Here is a 22,290-nt window from a genome sequence, read left to right on the forward strand (position 1 = left end):
GTATCGGTGAGATCATATGATACTTCTCTTTCTCTGATTGACTTAGTTCGCTTGAGCTCAGTGGTTTCAAAACTCACCTGTACTAAGGTGACATCCAAATCTCTGTACATTTTTGGCCACGTCAACATATGGGAAAATAAATAAATAAATAATGGCTTTGTGTTTGGGTTGGTTAGGAGAGACAGAAGGAGTTGGGGAGGTATGGGATACAGATGGACCTCTTAAGACGCAGAGCTAAGGGCGCCTGGGTGGCTCAGTTGGTTAAGCGACTGCCTTCGGCTCGGGTCATGATCCTGGAGTCCCGGGATCGAGTCCCGCATCGGGCTCCCTGCTCGGCAGGGGGTCTGCTTCTCCCCCTGACCCTCCCCCCTCTCATGTGCTCTCTCTCATTCTCTCTCTCGCAAAAAAAAAAAAAAAAGACGCAGAGCTAAGGATGAACGTGGAGACTGTCACAGAGATATATACAGAGGAAAGGAGCCCCGGAAGTAAAGACTCGTGGAATCAAACAGAAATACAGAGGGACAAAAGGGCACAGAAGAGCATGACATGACAATATAACTTTCCAGATTGAAGATGCTCCTAATAAAGACTTTTATTTTATTTTATTTTTAAGATTTTATTTATTTATTTGAGAGAGAGAGAGTGAGAGAGCATGAGCGGGGAGGAGAGGGAGAAGCCCGATGCGGGGCTGGATCCCAGGACTCTGGAATCATGACCTGAGCCGAAGGCAGACGCTTAATGACTGAGCCACCCAGGCGCCCCTACTAAAGGTTTTAAAGGTATTTTTTGCTACCGTGGGTGTAGGTGGTGACATTGGCATTCTCAGTTCCATGTGCCCCTTTGTTTAAGAGGAATTTGTCCAGGATTGCAGGATTCCCAGGTCCAGATTACACCTGCTTTCCACAAGATAGAACTGGCCTCTTCCATTAGAGGTGGTTTCACCTTTCAACTTCTAGTGCTGACTGATAGCACGGTTTGGGGCTCTGCCCGGAGCTTGAGGATAAAGTTTGTTTAACGTATAGAAACATGCATGCACACAAAGCACACAAAAATATTTCAGCTACAGCATAATATTAAAACTCATTTAATATATAAGAAATTTCTGTAAGTAGCTAGTACAATGTAGAGCAGGTATCTTTTTTTCCACCATCTAATGGTGCAGGCATGGGATTTAAATGCTCCAGAGGAATTAATAATTAACAAAGGCCTTAAATATACCTCTTTAAAATATCAGATGCTCAATTGACCTTCGGCAAAAGAAACAGTTTGATTTTCCGACAGTGACCAGATGGCGTTATTGATTAAAGGAAACTCTATAGACTTTAGATGTGGGGCAGACAGGTTGTGGAGTGGACACTGTATTCTCAATATTTGGGGACCCGTTTGAATCTTTATCCAGGTAGAAGACTCCATTTCCATATTGGCATTTTTTCCCTTGCAAAAATTTTGTATTAAATTTATAATTTAAAAGATATTTGGAACAGAAGATTTGGGTGGGGTTGAAAATTTTAAAGAACTTTTGCGATCAAATGGTCATGTTGACATTAAAGTAAGTTTTGCAATACATCACGGTTTTTTAAGATTTTATTTATTCATTTGAAAGAGAGAGAGAACACAAGTGAGGGGGAGGGGCAGAGGGACAGAGAGAAGCAGACTCCCCGCCGAGCAGGGAGCCCTACTCGGGGCTCCATCCCAGGACCCCAGGATCAGGACCTGAGCCGAAGGCAGCCGCTTAACTGACTGAGCCACCCAGGTGCCCCTGTGATACATCAGTTTTTGTGTAGAAATGCATTCTGATGAAGCCACCAGAGTAAGTTCTTTGTAAAATGAGCCCTTCTTCATCCTTCGCAGATGGACTCAATGACTTGTCTGAGTTCTTTTCCGCCAGTAACCATTATTTCTTGAGGAGACCTACGTGCCAGGTATTCTCCCAGGTGCTGGGGCTAAAACAGGAACCAAAAGAAGTAAGATCCCTGTCCTCACAGAGCTTATAATCTAGTGAGGAGGGTTGCACAATAAATAACCAATGAATCAACCAAATAAATACCTACCCACCCACCCACCTACCTACCTACCTACAGACAAAGTACCTCCAGTGGTAAGTAGTCCATAAAAAATAAGATAGAGGGGGTGTCTTCCTTAGAGATGAGGTAGAAGCTGAGACACGAGATGTTGAACATGTAAATATAAGGGGGAAGAATATTACGGGAGATGGGAACAGTTGGTGCAAAGCCCCTATATGAGGAACAAGTCTGATATGTTCAAAAAAATGAAAGAAAATCAATATGGCAGGAGTGGCATGAGCAAGGGGTAGTAAGACAAGGTAGGTAGGTGAGGATGAGCTCCTATGGGGCCTTGTAAGTGAGTGTAATGGTGGGATCACCTCTTTGCAATGTAAGTGACTGGCGGATTTGAAACAGGGAGATGTCATGAATCTGATGTTGTTTTAAAAGATATTCTGGGCTTTGTAAATTGGGAAATCAGAGAAGCAGGAGTGTAAGCAATTGTAGGCTATAGCAATAGTCCAAAGGAGACATGGTGTCATCTTACATCAAGGTGGTAGTAGGAGGGGTGCTAAGAAACAGTTGTATTCAGGTAGAATTGACCCACTGATGTAGTGATTGGAGGGTGGGGGGGTGGTCAGGGGAAAAAAAGAATTGAGCACAATTCCTGAATTTTTGGCCTGAACAAGTGGGGGCATTGTGATACCATTACTGAAATGGAAAAGACTGGAAAAGAACCGGTTTGGGGGAGGGAACTCAAGAGCTCTGTTTGGAATATGTTAAGTTTGAGATGATAACAAAATAGCTGAAGGCACTACGAAGTAGGCAATTTATATATCAAGCTCAAAGCTTCAAGGCTACAGAATGAGGTGAGATCACCCGGGAATGCTTTTTTTTTTTTTTTTTTTAAGATTTTATTTATTTGAGAAAGACAGAGATAGTGAGAGAGTGAGAGCAGAGCAGGGAGGAGAGGGAGAAGCAGACTCCCCACTGAGCAGGGAACCTGATGTGGGGCTCCATCCCAGGACCCTGGGATCATGACCTGAGCCGAAGGCGGACACTTAACCGACTGAGCCACCCAGGCGCCCCTACCCGGGAATGCTTCAAAAAAAAAAAAGGTCCAAGAACTTAGTTCTGGGGCTCTCCAACATTTAGAGGCTGGGAAGAGAAGAATCCAGCAAAAGATCTGAGAAGCAGCAATGAGTTAGAGAGGAAGAAACCCAAGGCAGTGTGTGGCCCAGACACAGAGAAGACAGTGGGTCAAAAAGGACGAGATCAAAAGCTGCTAAGAGAACAGGTAATAGGAGGACCGAGACTTGACCGATTGGATTTGGCAATGTGAAAACCACTGGTGGCCTTGATGAGCAGTCTAGGAGGAATGGTAGGGATGAAGACCTGACCGGAGTCAGATGGGGAAATAGAGGCAATGGGTGTAGATAACTCTTTGAAGAAGTGCTATGAAGGGGCACAGAGGGGAAGAGTTTAAGCAAAAGGAGATGTTGGGTCACAGGTGTCTTCAAGATTGGAGATGCCAGAGCAGGTTTGTACGCTGATGACTGTGATCCAGGCTAGAGGGAGTGGGAGAAGTACATGAGCAGTGGACCAAACCCTGGAGGAAATAGGATCCGAACAGAGCGGGGGAGGGTTGGCTTCCTTAAAGAAGCCGCTCATTTAAGTCATAAGCTGTCAAGCAGCGCATACAGGAACAGGCGAAGGTGTCTATGTGCATTTATTGTGAAAAGATGAATGAGTTCCATAAAAAATGAAGCAGAGTTATCAGCTGCAAAGGGCTGGGGTGGGTGGTGTCATGTAGGAAGTTTAAGAAAAGGTATGAAATAGCCATTTTGGACAGTGGGAAACTACACCCAGAAGTTCAAAGGCATCGTTCACTGAATCGCATGAAGGGATCTGTCAAATACAATGGTCTTAATATTAGTGAAGAGATGTTCAAATGTTACTTCTGGTGATGATTAATCAAAAATACTGCTTAGATTGCACTAGGTCCGTGATAAAAATGTTATCAACAGAGAAAGAAAAATCGCTTTCCCTCCTCTCTGCTGTGGTCAGTGAGCATTCATCCAGCTCCTGATATAATTTATCCAATTGCTTCGTTACAGGTTGAAAAGAAGGTAGTTTAAGACAGGGTCATTTTTTGTGTGTCTGCTGCACAATTTGAAGAACTATTAAAACCTAGGAGGTTGTGCTAATATTGTAAGACGGGGTCTATAGATTATCATCTATACTGAGTCAAAAGTTGATGAGATGCTATAAAAAAGCCTTAAGTTGTCAGTCAGTGTTTGTAGGGCGATGGAAGGGAAGGAGAAGTAGAGGCATAATTAATTTCCAAGCCCAGCCTGTCTATCACCAGATAGCAACAGCAGGCCCAGGATATGCAAGTAATTTTGCACACGTCATCTTTGCATCAACTCCGCTGGCAAGGTATTGTCCCTGTTTTACAAACTGGAATTAGGAGGAGTTCAGAAGTTCCTTGCCCAAGACTACAGTGCCTCAGAGACCAAGGGGTTGGGACTTAATTCCTCCAATTTCAAAGCCAAATACTTCCCAAAGATGTTAGACTCATTCATTCCCTGAACAGATATTGTTGGGTATTTACCAGGCAACAGGTGATGCGCTGAGTACGTTATATATTTTGCCTTAATTTCTTTACACAACTACTCAGTGAGGTAGGGGATACATATTTTTATATGGTTTTACAAGTTAGGAAGTTGAGTTTTGAAGAAGGGGATAAATTTGATCATCTTATTAATAGCAGACCCAGAATATGAGAGATGTTTAATTTTGTAGAAAGATTAAAATTTCCTTTTGGGGAGTAATAAGAAGCAATTTAACGTAAGGAATTGAGACAGTTGGATTGGCAGGGATTGGGGGCCGCCACTCAACATGGAATCTAGATATTCTGGCTAAAAGTGCGTGAATTTATTTTTGATTTGGGGTAACTGAGCAGGTGTCCTAAAATGAATGGGGAAACTGGATCCCAGCTACAGACACCCCTGAAATAATTTTCCCAAACAGCAATAGATATTTTGTTTTTCTGTAAATCTTTGCACCAGTGTTAATTTTTATGTGGCGGGTCCTCTTCTGATACTAACTCCTGACAACTGAATCCAGGATTTCTCACTGAGGTTTAGACTATAATTTTCCCTAAAAAGAACTGAATCTCATAAACATGTAAGTAATTTCATCTGAGTTCCATTTGAGACCTTGTCTTCACAAACACTGCCAGCTTATTTTGGCTTTCTGTTAAGTCTTTTATCAAGGCACAAGCTGGGTTTTGGCCAGACCTGAAGAGGTTTCAACCTATCTCTGATCTGTTGGTTTGATATAACAGGAAAAGCCTCTTGAATGGCGTTGATGGGATGAGGGACCAGAAAAAGTCAAGGATGAAGCCCCGGTTTTAGAGTTGACTCCTAGGTAGATGACTGGGCCCAAGTCATAAGCCAGAAAAAACCCTGGGAAAATGGATAAGATTTGATCATTCATTAGTTTCAGGTTTGTCAATTTTCCTTACATCGTAAATATGATGAAAACTAGGGATCTTCTTAGTGGTTTGATGAAGAGCCCAGCTTTTGGAACAGGGAGGGCTGCCATCTTTGAAGCCATGCAAAGAGCTGAGGTATCAGTAAGGACTCAGGAAAATGGTGCTGTCTGCTGAAACCACATCCTTGTTAATGAGACGAGGCCCAGAAATTGGCTTATAGCAGAGGTTCTAAACTGGTAGCCCTTGGGCCAAGTCTTTCACAATTTGGGGATGGCTTTCCAGTGCTTTAAAATTTGAGTTTTTTACAGATTTTCACATAGATTTTTATTTATTTATTTGAGATTTTTAAAAATTTTTATAAATTTTTTCATAGATTTTTTATTTACAGATTTTTATTTATTTGAGAGAGAGCCAAAGAGAGCATGTGTGTGTGTGTGTGTGTGAGAGAGAGAGAATGAGTGGGGTGGAGGGGCAGAGGGAGAGGAAGAAACAGAAGTGGACTCTCCACTGAGCAGGAAGCCCTATGCAGGACTCGATCCCAGGACTCTGGGATCATGACCTGAGCCAAAGGCAGATGCTTAACCGACTGAGCCACCCAGGTTCCCTTAAAATTTGATTTATGAACTTTTGTTCAAGGCACACAGTCTTTATCTTTCCTTGGCCCTGCCTCTTTTATTACATCTGCCCACTTCATACTTTGCCTACTCTGCCCTGCTTCCCATTGCTTTTAGATTTTCAGTCCTCAACTTGGAATGCAAAGTAAAGGCAAGATCTTGCCAGAACCTCAATATCCATAACTGAGAAGCCCAGGCAACGTATAACTTCCAGGGACTAGCACTCAGGAGGTGTGAGGTAGAAGTACTTTACCAGAGCATCTAGGAATGTAAAAGAAAATTCTTTGTAGCCACATCAGCAAGTACTTTTTCTTAGGAAGGCAGAGGCCAGAGTGAGACAGGCCACATTTTGGGAAAGTGCTTTTGGGCTGTCAGCTTTGTCTGGAGTTCAGTTTTATGTTGAGATGGTCACAGAATGGGCAGCCCGTTTCAAGATGCTGGAAGGAGCATTCTAGTGAATATTGATGGTGGGATGCTGGTGGTAGGGGGAAGACTCTGGATCCACTGCTTTCTATTTTAAAAGGAAAAAAACCCCACATAATTAAAATTTTAGTAAAATGGAACAAATAAGAGAAAATACAGTGAAAGGAGCATAAGAGCTTGATTAAAAGCTGTTATCATTGATTTTTAAAACACTAGGATTTCAACAGGGTCTTTTATCAAAATTAAAATAGTTGAACAATTCTTAAAAATATCCTGTAGGGGTTTTTCTTTCCTTTCCTTTTCTTTTTTTTTTTTTTTTTGGAGGGCAAATTCCTGAGCCCTAGGTGGGATTATTGACTCTCCCCGGTGATGGAAGATGTATTTTGTCTTACATGTAGGCTGCTGCCAGAGAAGCCGACCTTGGGCTGGGGATGATAAAGCAGGGAGGAGGGTTAGCTCCAAGGCTGAAATGTGAAAACAGCTTCTAAGAAAACACACCTTTGCCCTTTGCCTTTATTCCCTCCCACCAGCACCGATCAGTTCACACTCCCCACAGGAGAGCCATCTCTTTTCCTTTTTCTTTATTACTCCTTGATTACCTGTTTGGAATTCTGGATACAAGGATTGTCCCAGTTGAGTCAATAAAAAAACGAAACAAATATGCATGAGGATAGTAGCTGTATGTTGTGTCCCTATTTTGGCAAGAAGAGTGACACGCAATCCCCAGTGACTGGCAGCTTGTGCACCTGCTATCTCCATGTCAGCCCAGAACCCCAGCTGGTACTCCTGGTCATGTGTGCCGTGCAGTTTCAGCACACGTGTGCGCGCACACGCGAATATGCTGGATTGCTGAGCACACATCTGCGCACTCCGGTGTGGGTCTAGGTCTACACACTCTCGGGATGCGACTTACAGTCTTAACATGAGGCTTTCAGGTTGGATTAAAAAAAAACAACAACAACAGAATGGGCGCCTGGGTGGCTCAGTGGGTTAAGCGACTGCCTTCGGCTCAGGTCATGATCTCAGGGTCCTGGGATCGAGCCCCGCATCGGGCTCCCTGCTCAGTGGGGAGTCTGCTTGTCCCTCTCCCTCTGCCGCTCCCCCTGCTTGTGCTCTCTTTCTCTGTCAAATAAATAAATAAAATCTAAAAACAAACAACCCAGAAGGTACTTGGCCCGTGACATTGAGGTCAATGTTGTAATGCCAGAACTGCTCCCTCCACCCCTTTGACTTCTATTTGAAAGTGGTTGTGAAGACCTAAAAGGACACATTTTCCCACACACTCGTTTCCGAATGGCCCATTTCTGGTTAAGTTCACACTTGACTGGCCGCCGTGTTGCCATCCCTCCTGGTCTGAGGGCCCAGAGACCAGGAGCACGTGAGCTGACAGGTGAAACTTCTCGTATCTGGGTGGGCCGTGGCTCTTCCTTGGCACCGAGAAAAGCAATGAGATTCTGAAGGCAGAATTTTTCTCAGGAAGTTGAATCATTTCATAAATCATTTAATTTTTGAGTCGAGTTTAATGACAGGTTTGATATTCAACATTCTAAAAATACCACGGAATTTGTATGAAGCATAGAAATTGTATAACCTTGGCAAGGCGAATTTCTTAACTCCTATCTCCAGAAAGTTCCATTCCTCACCTTGGTTCTAGGTTGATTGATGCACCCTGATTATTATTTACTGCTCTGTGTTGAATGCTGCAAGACCTGCTTTTTATTTTGCTGCTCACAGCTCAAAGGCTGAAACTCAGATCCTTAAGCTCATCATGAGACTCACCCAACTGCTCACGTAACACCTGTTTGGGCTAGTGCCCCATTTCCCAGGTCCCGAAATAACACTGCTGGCAAATAATCCCTCCCTCTCCGTGTAACCCCTCCCCCCCCGCCAACACCCCAGGGCTCCTCAGCACGTGAGAAATGTCAGCCTGACACGGCCATCTAGGGCTTTTGTCACCATGCTATCCCAAAGTAAGTTCAATGAACAGTGATGTTACCTTAATATGGAAAAGAAAATTTCCTATGTGTATTAGTTTTGCTGGCACTGCTCTAACAAAGAACCACACACTGGGTGGCTTAAGACAACAGAAAGGTATTGCCTGCAAGTGAGAACTCCAAAACCAAAGTGTCAGCAGGGTTGTTCCTTCTGAGCACTAGGAGGGAAAATCTGCTCCATGCCTTTCTCTTAGCTTCTGGTAGTTTGTTGCAATCTTTGACAATTCCCTGACCCTCAGAGGCTTCACCCTGACCTCTAGCTTCATCCTCTGATGGTCTTTGCTGTGTGTGCATGCCTATCACCCCATTTTCCCTTTTTATAAGGACGCCAGTCATACTGGATTAGGTCTCACCTGAATGACCTCATTTTAACTGTCTCCAAATGAGTTCCCATTCTGAGGTTCTGGGTGTTAGGACTTCAGCATATGGATCTTGAGAGGACACAATTCAACCCCTAACACCGTGCTACCCCAAATTCCCTCATCTGGTTGTCCTTTGGCTAACTTATAACATCTCAGAGGTGGCAGCCCACTTTCCCCCCTTCTCCAAGACTCTAGTTATGGCCCTGCCCCCAGTCCTTCCAGATTCCTGGACTTCCCTTCTCTCTTTGGCCTGCCTTCAACCTGGGTGATCCTGCCACACTTCATGTCCCTAGGAGGGAAACTTCTATTTTCTATCTTGGTAAGATACTGTCTTTATCCTTCTCCATTCCACCATTTCCTGCTTTTCAGTAACTCGGCTGAACCAAGTACACGCCCAGCCTCCCCAGGAAGCTCCCTTTCCAAATACATTATAGTCACCATCTTCCTCCCCGCCCCCCGTGGTGCCTCTCCTGCTAAGCTTTGCTCTCTTCTAGAAGCAAGTCCTGCTTAGACATCAGTTCCTTGAAAACGTGCTGCCTAAGGACAATGGTGTGGTTGAGAATGTTTGATTTGTTGAGGGAAGAGGGGAGAAGTTTGTTTTGTTTTGTCTGAGAGGAGGATTTTGTGACAGACCTACCACCAATTGTAGCCACACTGACCAAGTGAACTAGTGGCTTTAGGTGGTGTTTCCCAAAATATGTAAGGGGACATTTCTGCCCTTCTAGAAAATCACTTCTATCCCCTGTCCCCCAATAAGTTATAGAGATGAAGAAATGACAGAAATAGTATAGTATCTCCTGATGGAGACATGCAGTACATTAATTAAAGTCTCTGACAAGTCCAGCTGAACAGAAACTGGTTTAACTTTGTGTGTGTTTATTTTTATTTTATTTTACAGTAGCTTCGTAGCACATTACTAACACCATTACAACTTATTACTAACAATCACTGTTGATACAGCAAAGGTCAGCAAACATTTCAACATTTGTACTTGAACAGTGTTTCATCCATCTTTAAGCTGGGCAAACCTTAAGTATTTTGCAATTAAGAAATATATATAATCTAGGAAAATCCACACATTTCCAGTTTCAAATAACCAACTTCATAATTTTGATTTTATGGACAATGTTTTTTAAAACATTGAGATGTAATTAACACATATTAGTTTCAGGTGTACCACCCAATGATTCAATATTTGTATATATTGCAAAATGCACCGCAAGTCTAGTTAACATGCACCACATGTAGTTAGAGAAGCATCTTTCTTGTGATGAGAACTTTTAAGATCTACTCTCTTAGCAAATTTCAATATCAATCCAGTATTGTTAACTACAGTTGCCACGTTGTATATTACATCCCCGAGACTTACTTATTTTATAACTGGAAGTTTGTACCTTCTGACCACTTGGTTTTACTTTTTTCCCAGAATTTTCTTTTTACGAAAATCGTCAGAGAATTACACAGTCAACACTCACATACCAACCAACTAGATTCTATAGTTAACATTTTTGCTATTTTTGCTTTTTTCCATTGTAACCATCTATCCATCTCTCTCTCTCTCCCTCTCTCTATCAATCCCTCTTATTTTTTGATGCATTTCAGAGTAAGTCACCTTTTGCCCAAAATTACCTTAGCACACCTATCCTTAACCAGCTTTGTTTACGAATTGGTGTGTCGTCCTTGTGCAGGGGCCATGCTAATCTTCTCTGTATCGTTCCGATTTTAGTGTAAGTGCTGCTGAAGCAAGCACTAACCACCTTTGTTTAAATCAGCATTTCCTTGTCCCCCATGAGCACAAAAGTCACGTGTATTTTTTTTTTAAGATTTTATTTATTTATTAGAGAGAGAGCAAGGGGGAAGGGCAAAAGGTAGAGGGAGAATGCGGAGCTCGATCCCAGGACCCTGGGACCATGACCTGAGCCCACGGCAGACACTTAACTGACTGAGACACACAGGCGCCCCTAAAAGTCACATGTTTTTTTCTAATACCTACTGATGTCACCCAAATTTCATGCTCCACAGGAGAGACTTTGGGCTAGATGCTTTGGGGTTATGAAATCTCGGCTTATTTAAAATCATTGTCCTGTCTCATTTAGATTAATCACAGGATGAGAAGGGCCACATTTAATCACAGGTGAGGAAAACGTGAGGACTCTTGCCCAGGGTCATACAGCCAGGCCGTGGCCTATTAGCTCTAGAGCTTTTTCTGCAGAATGGTGGTGTTCTGCGTTGTCCTTGAACCCGGTGACATTTTCCTTCCACTCTGGTCGTTGCACACCTCTGTAGCTGACTGCATTTGTCTTTGGTTTCACTGGAGTGTTTTTGGGGGGACAAAGTAAAGCCTCTGGGCCGGGCTCCACACTAGGCTTCCAGAAGATGGAGGGGAGGGCCAGACTTTGGCATAGATGAACCACTCTTTTGTAACTTCATTTCTTCCAGTTACTTGTTATATCTCACCCAGATTTCTTTTCCTTGGCCATGCCCACATTTTATCCTCTCCTTCCCGAATTCCTAAAATTCATCATCTCGTTTTTCATGATAAAAGATGTGGTTTTTTTGTTTTGTTTTATTTTTATTTTATTTTATTTTTTTATTATGTTCAGTTAGCTAGCATATAGTACGTGGAGAAATATTCAAGGTAGTCTACAGCAGGCCTCTCACCTTCTTCAGGGCATTTGTAATACCTAGCTCTTTCAGAGAGTAGGATCTAGGGAGCGGGTGAGCCCAAGGGGGAATGATAGCTCTCCAATTTTATATTCTACCTGAAAAAAATGTTTGTGAGTCTAAAACTCCATAGGAGGGCTACTATCACAGCAATGAGATATGTCCTCCTCAAGTTACATTCAAGGAAACTCATGGCATCCTATGATTACGTTCTATACTTAAAAAGTTTTTTTTTAGTATTTAATTTCTATCCTAATGATTAGATATATCTCAGGAAAATTGCTTTTATCAGTCTAAGATTTCTAGTAGTAATTATTGGTTCCATAGTACTAATCTTTTAAATGTTTGAGGATAAATAAATTTAACTCCTTGTTTTCTGCTACTATTTTCTGATATAAATAGTATTAAAACATTTCTCGGGGGGCGCCTGGGTGGCTCAGTTGGTTAAGCGACTGCCTTCGGCTCAGGTCATGATCCTGGAGTCCCTGGATCGAGTCCCGCATCGGGCTCCCTGCTCGGCAGGGAGTCTGCTTCTCCCTCTGACCCTCCCCCCTCTCATGTGCTCTCTCTCTCATTCTCTCTGTCAAATAAATAAATAAAATCTTTAAAAAAACAAAACAAAACAAAACATTTCTCGGGCGCCTGACTGTCTCAGTCAGCAGAGCACGTGACTCTTGATCTCAGGGTTGTGAGTTCAAGCCCCACGTTGGGCATAGAATTTTCTTTAAAAAATTTTATTTATTGGGGCGCCTGGGTGGCTCAGTCGTTAAGCGTCTGCCTTCGGCTCAGGTTGTGATCCCGGGGTCCTGGGATTGAGTCCCGCACTGGGCTCCCTGCTCGGCAGGAAGCCTGCTTCTCCCTCTCACACTCCCCTTGCTTGTGTTCCCTGTCTCGCTGTCTCTCTCTCTCTGTCAAATAAATAAATAAAATCTTAAAAAAAAATTTATTTATTTTTAAAAATTTTTTTATTGTTATAAAATTTTTTTTTAATTTCATCTGAGAATTATGTTCTTGATAATAATTGTTAGGATCTCAATTACCATAACTTATTAAGATCCTATAATTATTGAGTGGTTACTATTGATTGATTGATTAATTGATTTGAATTCCAGGATAATTAATGTATGGTGTTCTGTTAATTTCAGTTGTACAATATAGTGAGTCAGCACTTCTATACATTACACAGTGCTCACCACAATAAGTGTACTCTTGATCCCCTTATTTATACGTATTCCATGGAATTTCCAAAAGGATTCAAGGCAAGTGAATTAAAAGTTTTGTTTTCTATAACAAATTTTTGTATATTATAGTCTTCATTTAAAAAACTGAGAAAGACAGAGCTGTAATTTCTGGGTTTGCATTTTTTTCCATGGGCCTCCATGTTGAGGTAAAGTGAAAACAAAGTTTGTCTACCCTGATTACAATATACAAAAGCTATCCCACTCCTTTCCAACAACAAAGGGTAAAGACAGAAGCTTGGTTATGAAATAAGATTTATTCTGATTGCTGACATTTTAAGAAAATGTAATCATTTGCATATAAAGCCATGATGAAGAAACAATTTTTATGGCTTTAGACATACTCTGAAAGGCCTTGGAAGCAATCTCATTCTAGTATCATCTGGAGAAAGGTTTCTATGGCAACTCACTAACGCTTGATGTTTTTTATTCTTTTCAAGAGCATAAATCATCCCACAGCCTGAGGCTCCGGTAAAGGTCCCCTTCATTTTGGAAGCTATTGTCATTTGTTTTTCTGTTATATATTTTGTCTGTCTTAGAGAAAGCAGAGCAAAGGGCTTCCAAGAAGGCTTGGAATCTTTTTCATATTTGCAAACAAGACGTCAATAGCCTAAGCCTAGACGTTGCTTCTCAGTGATTGAAATGACGGTACACACTGGTATGCTTGGTTTATGTCACGTTGTCTCTCTTTTCCAAAGAGTTGGGTTGGTGCATTCTCAGGAAAGAGAAGTCAGTCTGTACTTAAGGAGAAAGAACCATTTGGCCAAAGCACTTAAGCTGTAGTTCAGGGGAGCTGACCTTGAGGGTACTGCATTTGCTCTAGAAGCTTTCAGATCGTCCTGTAATATGGTTTCGAGGCTTTAGGCACAGACAAGCTGCAGGTGATTTTTATCCATGTATTCTTTCCAAGAGAACGAATAAGGATATATTTTAATTTTAAAATTTGGCATGCTTGGGGAATTTTTTTAAACACAGGCCATTGTATATTATAGGAAGTCATGTGACTAATGAAAAACACATAGAGGACATAGAAACAGAACTGGATTTTAGCTCTAACTCTGCCATAGCTGGTTGGGTAACGCTGAGCAAGCCCTTGAATCTCTCTGAGCCTCCAGTTTTTAATCTAAACAACAGGAATAATAATGCCAGCCTCACAGGTCATGTTAAGGACTGAATGTGTGTGAATATAGGAAACTACAGTGCTGTAAAATGTAAGGTGGTTAATATCAGCAAACTCTTTCTTTCCAGCTTTTTCCCTTTGAAAAAGGCAAAGGTATCCCTTACCATTTCTTTTTTTTTAAGATTTATTTACTGATTTGAGAGAGGGAGACTGCAAGCAGGGGGAGAGAGAAAGAGAGAGAAGCAGACTCTTTGCTGAGCACGGAGCCCCACACGGGGCTCGATCTCATGACCCTGAGTTCACCACCTGAGCCAAAACCAAGAGTCAGATGCCCAACCGACTGTGCCACCCAGATGCCCCCCTTTCCCATTTCTGGTGTGACCAGAGGAAATCAGTTTCAGTGTGTGCAAATATTTTAGTTTCTTATACTAAATCAAATATATTATGTTTACATAGACACCATCACGGCCATTTATTTACTTATTGACTAAGTGATTTAATGTCATCTTTGTTGAAGGGTATTAAATGAATCCATTCCATAATCACCTAAGCTCCAACTGTGTCCTAGCATTGAGGAGACAAAGAACGGGTGATTAAATTCTTATCGTCCAGGAAATAAGTTTTCTGAGTTTCAGGGCCACAGCATAAGCCGTTCAGGCAGGTGCCCTGCACAAAGTTGCCAGGCTGATGCAGTGACAGAGGGGATGCTGTCCAGCCCACATTTTGCCAGCCAAGCCATTTGGCCCATGTGTGCTACATTCCACTGAAGGAAGGACGCCATTTTGAAATTTACCTGCGGGGTTTGTGTGCATCTTCTTATAATTTACACAAAGGCACAGAATGTGCCCACAGTGGCCCTGCTGCTTGTATGGTCCGTGATGTTTAACGGAAGGCTCCCTGTGTTTCACCTGTTAGTATGAGGAAGGCTGCTGGACATGTTTGTTATCTGGAGTCCAAATGTCTGGATTTGAATACAGGCTCTGCCACTTTTTAGCTATGTGACCTTCGGCACATGACTTGGCCTCTCTGCACTTCACTTTCTACATCTCCCCCTTCACAGAGTTGTTGAAAGGATAAATTTTTTTTTTTTAAGATTTTATTTATTTGACAGAGAGAGACACAACAAGAGAGGGAACACAAGCAGGGGGAGTGGGAGAGGGAGAAGCAGGCCTCCTGCTGAGCAGGGAGCCCGACATGGGGCTCGATCTCAGGACCCTGAGATCATGACCTGAGCCGAAGGCAGACGCTTAACGACTGAGCCACCCAGGCGCCCCAAGGATAAATTCTTATATGTAAAACACTTAGAAGAGAAGCTGACATACGGTCAGTGCTCAAAATGTTAGCTATTTTGTGATGTTTTTACCTGCCTCTCTACTCTGTGTTGGAGTTCAGCAATTAACCACCAAATTCCATCTACAAATACCACTTTCCTTTAATGAATTTATTTCACACAGGGAATATTTTCATCTTACCCCAGGCCCTTTGTGTGTGTGTGTATTTGTGTTAAATAACTAAAAGCATTCTCTTTAGAGACATCAAAGAACCCCAGTTCTTTGATCAGAAGGTCACTTGGTTGTTTCTAGAAATTTCTCATAAAACCATTGCTTTGTCAGAAGTGACAGAGGTGTCGAGGGCTATTTGCAGATTTTTGGCTTTCATCCTTCCTGGGGGAATGCTTATATCTTTTACCAGGTTTATAAGGTTAGAGATGCTTTGAGGTACAGTGAATTTCTTTGTCAGTTTTGGTTCACACGATACTTTTTTGGGGGTGGGTGCGTAGCTTTAGACTGAGGAAAAAAAAGTCCTTATGTGGTATTGAAGTACTGATGTTTCATAATGTTTTCAAAACAATTAACTTTGCATTTTAAAACTCTGAAAAATCAGTTTCATGAAATATTCAGGTTTCGATACGAAGGACGTGAGCCAGGTTGACAAAGCAAAGCATGAGGCAAGTGGTGATGATGATTTTTGTCTTCCCTCCCCGTCCTAACCCCTCCACCGATCCTAAGACACCTTGGAAAAAAAAAACAAAACACCTTTTGTTACCAGTACTTTCCAGTGTCCTGCCTCATCTAACTCTTGGGTCGTTTTCCATGACACGAAAACTTGGAAGCATTGAATCCTAATAATGCTAATAATTTTTAGATATTTAAAATAATTTGTATGTCTCCTCCCAATGAAGGGCTCCAAATCATCAAGATAATCATCACTTTGATGAAACCTTTTTCCAAATAAAGTGCCTGAGAAGAAGGATGCAATGTTTTTATGATTTCATGGCATTAGGCATTAGACTCAGATGTGTCTGTGGAGTTCAGTATTTGCTTATTCTTCCATCGGTTAAACCATCATCCTTCCCGCAGTCATCAGTGAGGAACCTCTGGCGAGCTACTTCTTAATCTTTTTTTTTTAAGATTTTATTTATTTATATGAGAGAGAGAGAAAGAGAGCATGAGTGTGTGGTGGGGGCAGAGGGAGAAGGAGAAGCAGACTTCCCACTGAGCAGGGAACCTGATGCGGGGCTCGATCCCAGGACCCCCGGGATCATGACCTGAGCCGAAGGCTCCCCTTAATCACCTCCTGACTGGACTCCAAGTCTACCAAATGATCCTCAGTTTCTTACGTTCCCTGAAGTTTCCTCCCCCTAAACTGCAGTGACTTCCTTAAACCCCCCATACATGGACCAATTATTTTTCAAATCAGTTTTTGCCCGTTGATGTCCAACAAGGAATTGAACACCGCTCACCACCCCCTACCCCGTGAATATTAGACCAATTGTAAGGTATTTCCAAACACGTAGTCTCATTTTGCCCTATTTAGAGATATTTTTGTAATTTTCTGGGTATGACTTTTTAAGACACCTGGGCACGGAGAAGTCTCTACTGAATGGTTTGATAAGACCCTGGCTTGTTTTAATAACTGTTCATGTTTAACATCAGATACTACTGGGTAACTGCGCAGACCAAAGACAGTGCCTTTTGTGGACTAGAAAACGCCAGTGTGCATGAATGATGTGGTATTTCATTCCGAACCCCTTTGTTTAAGCCTCAGCGTGCTTAGCGGGTCCATCTGAATTCCGCGATAACAGCGGTTACTATGGCTGCATGTTATTTCATATTTCATTTGTCGAACTGATGCTTGATAAGAGAAATGGCATTGAATTGTCTGCAGTTTTGAATCTAAATAGAAATGTTTAAAAAACAGATAAATAGAAATATTTTCTCCTTTTTTTTTCCTCATGGAGGTAAAATTAGCACTGGAGTTAAAAATCCAAACCTTATCTTTCCAAATGATGGGTTGTGCAATGCTGTGCACGCCATGTGTGGGTGGCCGGGGACTTTGGGACCCTTACCCTGCCACCAGCTCAAAGCCCCTGCCCGGCCTCCAAGGACAGGGCTTGGAGAGACAGATGAACTCAAATAATGAAATGTCAGATCCGCCTCTTTTAAAAAGTGGGTTTCCTCTTTTAGGATCGCTGATAGACAGTGAACAAAGCCTCGCCTTTCCGCTATGGCTCTTGCGGTGGGCTCCTATTTTCTGTTAGACGGATGCTTATCAAACAGCAAGATACAAGTGTGTTTTAAAAACACGCTGAGCCAGGGCGCCTGGGTGGCTCAGTCGTTAAGCATCTGCCTTCGGCCCAGGTCATGATCCCAGGGTCCTGGGATCGAGCCCCACATCGGGCTCCCTGCTCAGAGGGAAGCCTGCTTCTCCCTCTCCCACTCCCCCTGCTTGTGTTCCCTCTCTTTCTGTGTCTCTCTCTGTCAAATAAATAAATAAAATCTTTAAAAAAAAAAAAACACACTGAGCCAAATAAAGTGAAAAAGATCTTTTGAAAATGTAATTTCCCCCTGTAGCAGAAAATGAGAGATGTGATCTATGAAGATGATGGCTCCGAGTCCCCGTGGAAAGCAGTACGCGTGGTTTATGAACTCTGACCCTGGAGTGAAGCTCCTTGTGAGACCTTGTGTGGTTCAGTCTCCTTGGCCATAAAACGGGAAGATCAGTAGTGCCTTTTCTCAATGGGTTGTGGTGAGAGTTCATTGAATTAGTATATTAAAACACTCAGAATAGCGTCTCAAATGTAGTGAGCACTCGATGAGTATTAGCTCCTTTTTTTTATGGAATCTCTCTTTTCTTTTTCTTTTTTTTTGCACTTGGGGTGGGGGTCTAAAAATCCCGGAACTATTATTTTTGAAAGACAAGATAGAAGCTGTTTCATTTGTCTGTAAGGCCCAGCGTCTTGGCATTTCCTTGATTTTGTTTGATCTCATGAGGCAAATGATGAAAGTAATTAGAACTGAGGAAATCCAGTCATCATGGTGAGAGTTCCAGAGTTTTCCTCTCTGAGAACCATCTTACTGAACTCTGTAAGAGTCATTTCGAAAATGCAGGGTTTTAAGATCTCTGAGGTAAAAAACTTCACCTAGGATGTGCTTATACCAAAAAAGACATATACGGACTCTACAGTAAGTTTTGTACTTTGTCGAAACTCATTGAACTCATTGAGTAAAGTTTATCGTATGTAAATTTTCCTCAATAAAGCTGTGTTTCTTTTTTTTTTTTTAAAGATTTTATTTATTTTTTAGAGAGCGAGCGAGAGAGAAACAGCATGAGAGGGGAGAGGGTCAGAGGGAGAAGCAGGCTCCCCGCTGAGCCGGGAGCCCGATGTGGGACTCGATCCCAGGACCCTGGGATCATGACCTGAGCTGAAGGCAGACGCTTAACCATCTGAGCCACCCAGGCGCCCAAGCTGTGTTTCTTTTAAAGCTACATTCAGGGCGGTTCAGGCATTCATTAAGTATTTTTGACTACATTCATAATTAAATGAATGAATGCACTGAGTCATTTCATTCTTCGGTGATGGTCACATGGAGAACTAGGACACAGAGTGGGTTGAATTTTATGTCCTTGGTTTTGAAACTTTACGCCAACTTCCAAAAGTTCATGTTGACACAGAATTTAACAGTCAATTCTAGGTCCTCGCAAATTCTTTGAAGGCCTACTCTGCCCCTGACTTAATGGGTTTGGTTTTTTTTTTTCAGATTTACCTGGAGAATGAAGTCAACGGCTACATTTGGTCTCGTGCCTATTGGGGCTTATACATTTCTCTGAAGTGTGGCCTTGTATTTTCATTTCTGTTGTCAGACACATAGTCATGCAACTTAGTCCTTAGAGATAGATGTGTTGATAGAGTAACCAAAGATGTTTTTAAGGTTTGAGACATTTACCAGAGATGAAATCCCTTTTGTTCTTGCTAGAAATTGCAGTTGCTTTCCCAGACTTGGAATCTGGGCCTTTACTGAGAAACCCTAGCCACCTGTACGGTGAAGGTAACAGTAGGCCAAGTAAGTGAGCCAACATGGACTTTTCTCATGGAGGTTAACGTGAGACCCTTACCTGGAGTCCCTGTGCTGTGTTTGATTGTGATTTCTTATTATATTTTCCCCCCAGGCATGGCAGCGGCCAAGCTTCTGCATGACTCTGGCCTGAATGTGGTTGTTCTGGAAGCCCGGGACCGGGTGGGAGGCAGGACTTACACCATCAGGGTAAGACGTTAAGGATGGGGATCAAGAAATGTGAGACTGAAGCTGAGTTTTTTCTTTTCTAAAAGTCTTGAATTTCATTTGACTCTTTATTAAGAGAGTGGAAGTTACTTTGAAACATTCTCCACAGCCTCCCTCTCAATTTGCTACTCTTTCCAACATTTTTTTCTTTCTCTTTGCTTACCTCATGATGCTTGGCACTTCCCGGATGAATTATTGCACTAATAAAGAGGTGTTTGGAATACATCAGTGAATAAAATAAAGATTCCCACCTTTGCGAAACTTCTGTTACCTTTGGGGGGAAGCGGTGGGCAGGGCAGCTACATGACAAACAAACAACAGAAAAGGAGCACCTTCTGTGGTGTCCCTGACTAATAGGTATCTGGTTATGCTTGGACACCTTCAGACATAGGAGCTTTTCTAGTCCCTTCTTCAAAGATCGGTCCTTAGTCATTGGAAGTGAAGCCCATTTGTAACCATATAGAAAACTTGCTTATGAATATATAAGAGCAATTTCAAAGGTTCAAATTATGGCCAAATGTTCCCTAATGCTATCTTTCAAATGTCTGGATTAATCACATAAGAAGTGATCATTTCCTTTCTTGGTTTTCTCCAGCATTAAGCATCTCAAAATTAACCAGAAGTACCAAATAAAGAGAAATTCATCAATAATTTATAGCTTACAAAAACCAAACCATGATTTGATATATGTTGTAAGTGATGGGGTTCAGAAGTCTGTTGCATATTTAAAGTTTTCAGTCCAATTTGCTTTAAAGAATGGTTTAATAACTAAGTCACATGAAGGAAGTACCATTGAAAACAGAATCCCATTTTCCATGGATACACTTCAAGGTGTGTCTATAACCCATGACATGACAATTTGCTTGTTTCAGAACTCTTTTTTTTTTATCTTAGGAAGAATATTTTCACAATTTTTTTTTTTTTCTGTGGGAAAACAGAACCAAAAGGTTAAATATGTGGACCTTGGAGGATCTTATGTTGGGCCAACTCAGAATCGTATCTTAAGATTAGCCAAGGAGCTAGGACTGGAGACCTACAAAGTGAATGAGGTAGAGCGTCTCATCTACCACGTAAAGGTAAGCCTGGGCCAGCCTTTGAAGGATTTGAAGACTTCTCTATAGGTCTTTCCATATATGAATTCCAGATCCTTCCCTCAGAGAATCTACTTCGTTCCTGAATGATGCATATGTATTTCATAAGTGTATTTCAACCATTCTGAGAATGTTTTCATTGTCATCAAAGGGGAGCTAGGTGGGAATTCTAACCTATTTAGGAAGGTTATTGACAAAGTGGCATTGCCCATTTGGCAAAAAGTTTAGCAAAACCAATAGAGAAAAAGATGTCTGTGATTGATTTATTAAATACCTCTATTTAAATACCTGGGCTCTTTGTGATACAAAAACCTGTGTACAGTTTTATAAATATGGCCCTAGACTTCATATTATGAAAAGTATTTGTAATATGCCTAACATAATATTTTGAAATTTTGTCATTGTATCCTATATATCATCTAATATTACTGTTCTTTGGAGATTAACATAAAAGTGGCTCAAGCCCCAAATTCCATCTTTTGTGGGGAAGCTCCATTGATCTCCCCCAAATTTCTGTGAGTTTACTGGGTCTGCCATTCCCATGATCATTTGTGGCTCATGGTTCCTGCTTCCATGACATCTCTGCTCATTCACATCTTACAGCCTGTGACTCTTATCTTCCCTTTGCTCCATGCCAACCTGTGTTCAAATTCACCTCTTTATCTTGATTGTCTTCAGACCATCCCAAGCCTTTGCATGCAACAGACTTGACCGAAGTTTTGAGCAATAGGGGTGTGGGGCGGGGGTTAATTGCAGAAACACAAATAGCTTAGAATTGAATATTGGACATTCTTACTCTAATAAGGTCTTAGACCAATGAGCCCCCTGGGAATTTCTCACTGGCCGCACTTCTCTGTGCATCCAAGTCACCCACTGTGTTGCTGTCTTCAGACTCCTCTCAAATCTCCCAGATCCTTCTTTTCCCAGAATCATCGTCTTGGTCCAAAAAGTCACTGTTCTCTGACAAGCAAAGAGTCACCTACTCTGGGTCCAACCCTGGAGTCCCACAGAGAACTGGCAGGGAAGTGAACTTCAGCTTTTCCTCTCTTTTGAACTTCAGCTTTTCCTCTCTTCCATATTTGCCTTTACAGGTGGAAATGAGCAGTGCAGGGACATACTCCTCACTGGTAGAAATCATCCCTTTAGAAGACAGAAGTAACTAGCAGCAGTCAATTTTGATTTACATTAACAAAGTTGACACCCTTATATTATTTGTGAGTGATAATATCAAGAAGGACAAAAAGCAGACTGTACATTATGAGTCATTTAATAAAACAGGAAATAAACATCTATCTAATTTGGTACAATAGGGTAAAAGATTTCTTTAATTTATACATAAATGTTTTGGTTGACCTTCAGATTTTGTTTTATAAGCCTTTGCACCTTGCTTCCGTCTGTGTCTAGCAGAAAAAGAGACACATGAATTAGAAATGAAAGTGTAGCATGGCAATAGTGCAATTTCTTGAGCATCAATCAACAGGCTTAATAAGCATCCTTCATTGGATTCCTTGCTTTTTTTTTTTTTTTTAAAGATTTTATTTATTTATTTATTTGAGACAGAGAGAATGAGAGAGAGAGAGCACATGAGAGGGGGGAGGGTCAGAGGCAGAAGCAGGCTCCCTGCCGAGCAGGGAGCCCGATGCGGGACTCGATCCAGGGACTCCAGGATCATGACCTGAGCCGAAGGCAGTCGCTTAACCAACTGAGCCACCCAGGCG

General features: G+C 41.9%; 1 protein-coding gene and 1 non-coding gene across 4 annotated transcripts in view; one reads left to right on the forward strand and one right to left on the reverse strand.

The window, feature by feature from the left end:
- The window catches only part of MAOB (monoamine oxidase B), a 91,202-nt gene that overhangs the window by 9,394 nt on the left and 59,518 nt on the right, over positions 1 to 22,290 (forward strand). For 2 of the 3 annotated variants that reach the window (XM_081808972.1, XM_081808971.1), the window contains exons 2-3: positions 19,369 to 19,463; positions 20,420 to 20,557. The exons of the other annotated variant lie outside the window; for it this stretch is intronic. In XM_081808972.1, coding sequence (XP_081665098.1) covers positions 19,371 to 19,463; positions 20,420 to 20,557 — 231 coding nt within the window. In that variant the 5' untranslated portion in view covers positions 19,369 to 19,370. The remainder of the gene's footprint in view (positions 1 to 19,368; positions 19,464 to 20,419; positions 20,558 to 22,290) is intronic. 3 annotated transcript variants of the gene reach the window in all.
- Positions 10,540 to 10,645, reverse strand: LOC115941966 (U6 spliceosomal RNA). The gene has a single exon (XR_004076618.1). It is a non-coding gene; the product is annotated as a U6 spliceosomal RNA (small nuclear RNA).

Source organism: Leptonychotes weddellii, chromosome X (assembly GCF_054177405.1).
Source record: "Leptonychotes weddellii isolate Sample4059 chromosome X, ASM5417740v2, whole genome shotgun sequence".
Taxonomy (NCBI): Eukaryota; Metazoa; Chordata; class Mammalia; order Carnivora; family Phocidae; genus Leptonychotes; species Leptonychotes weddellii.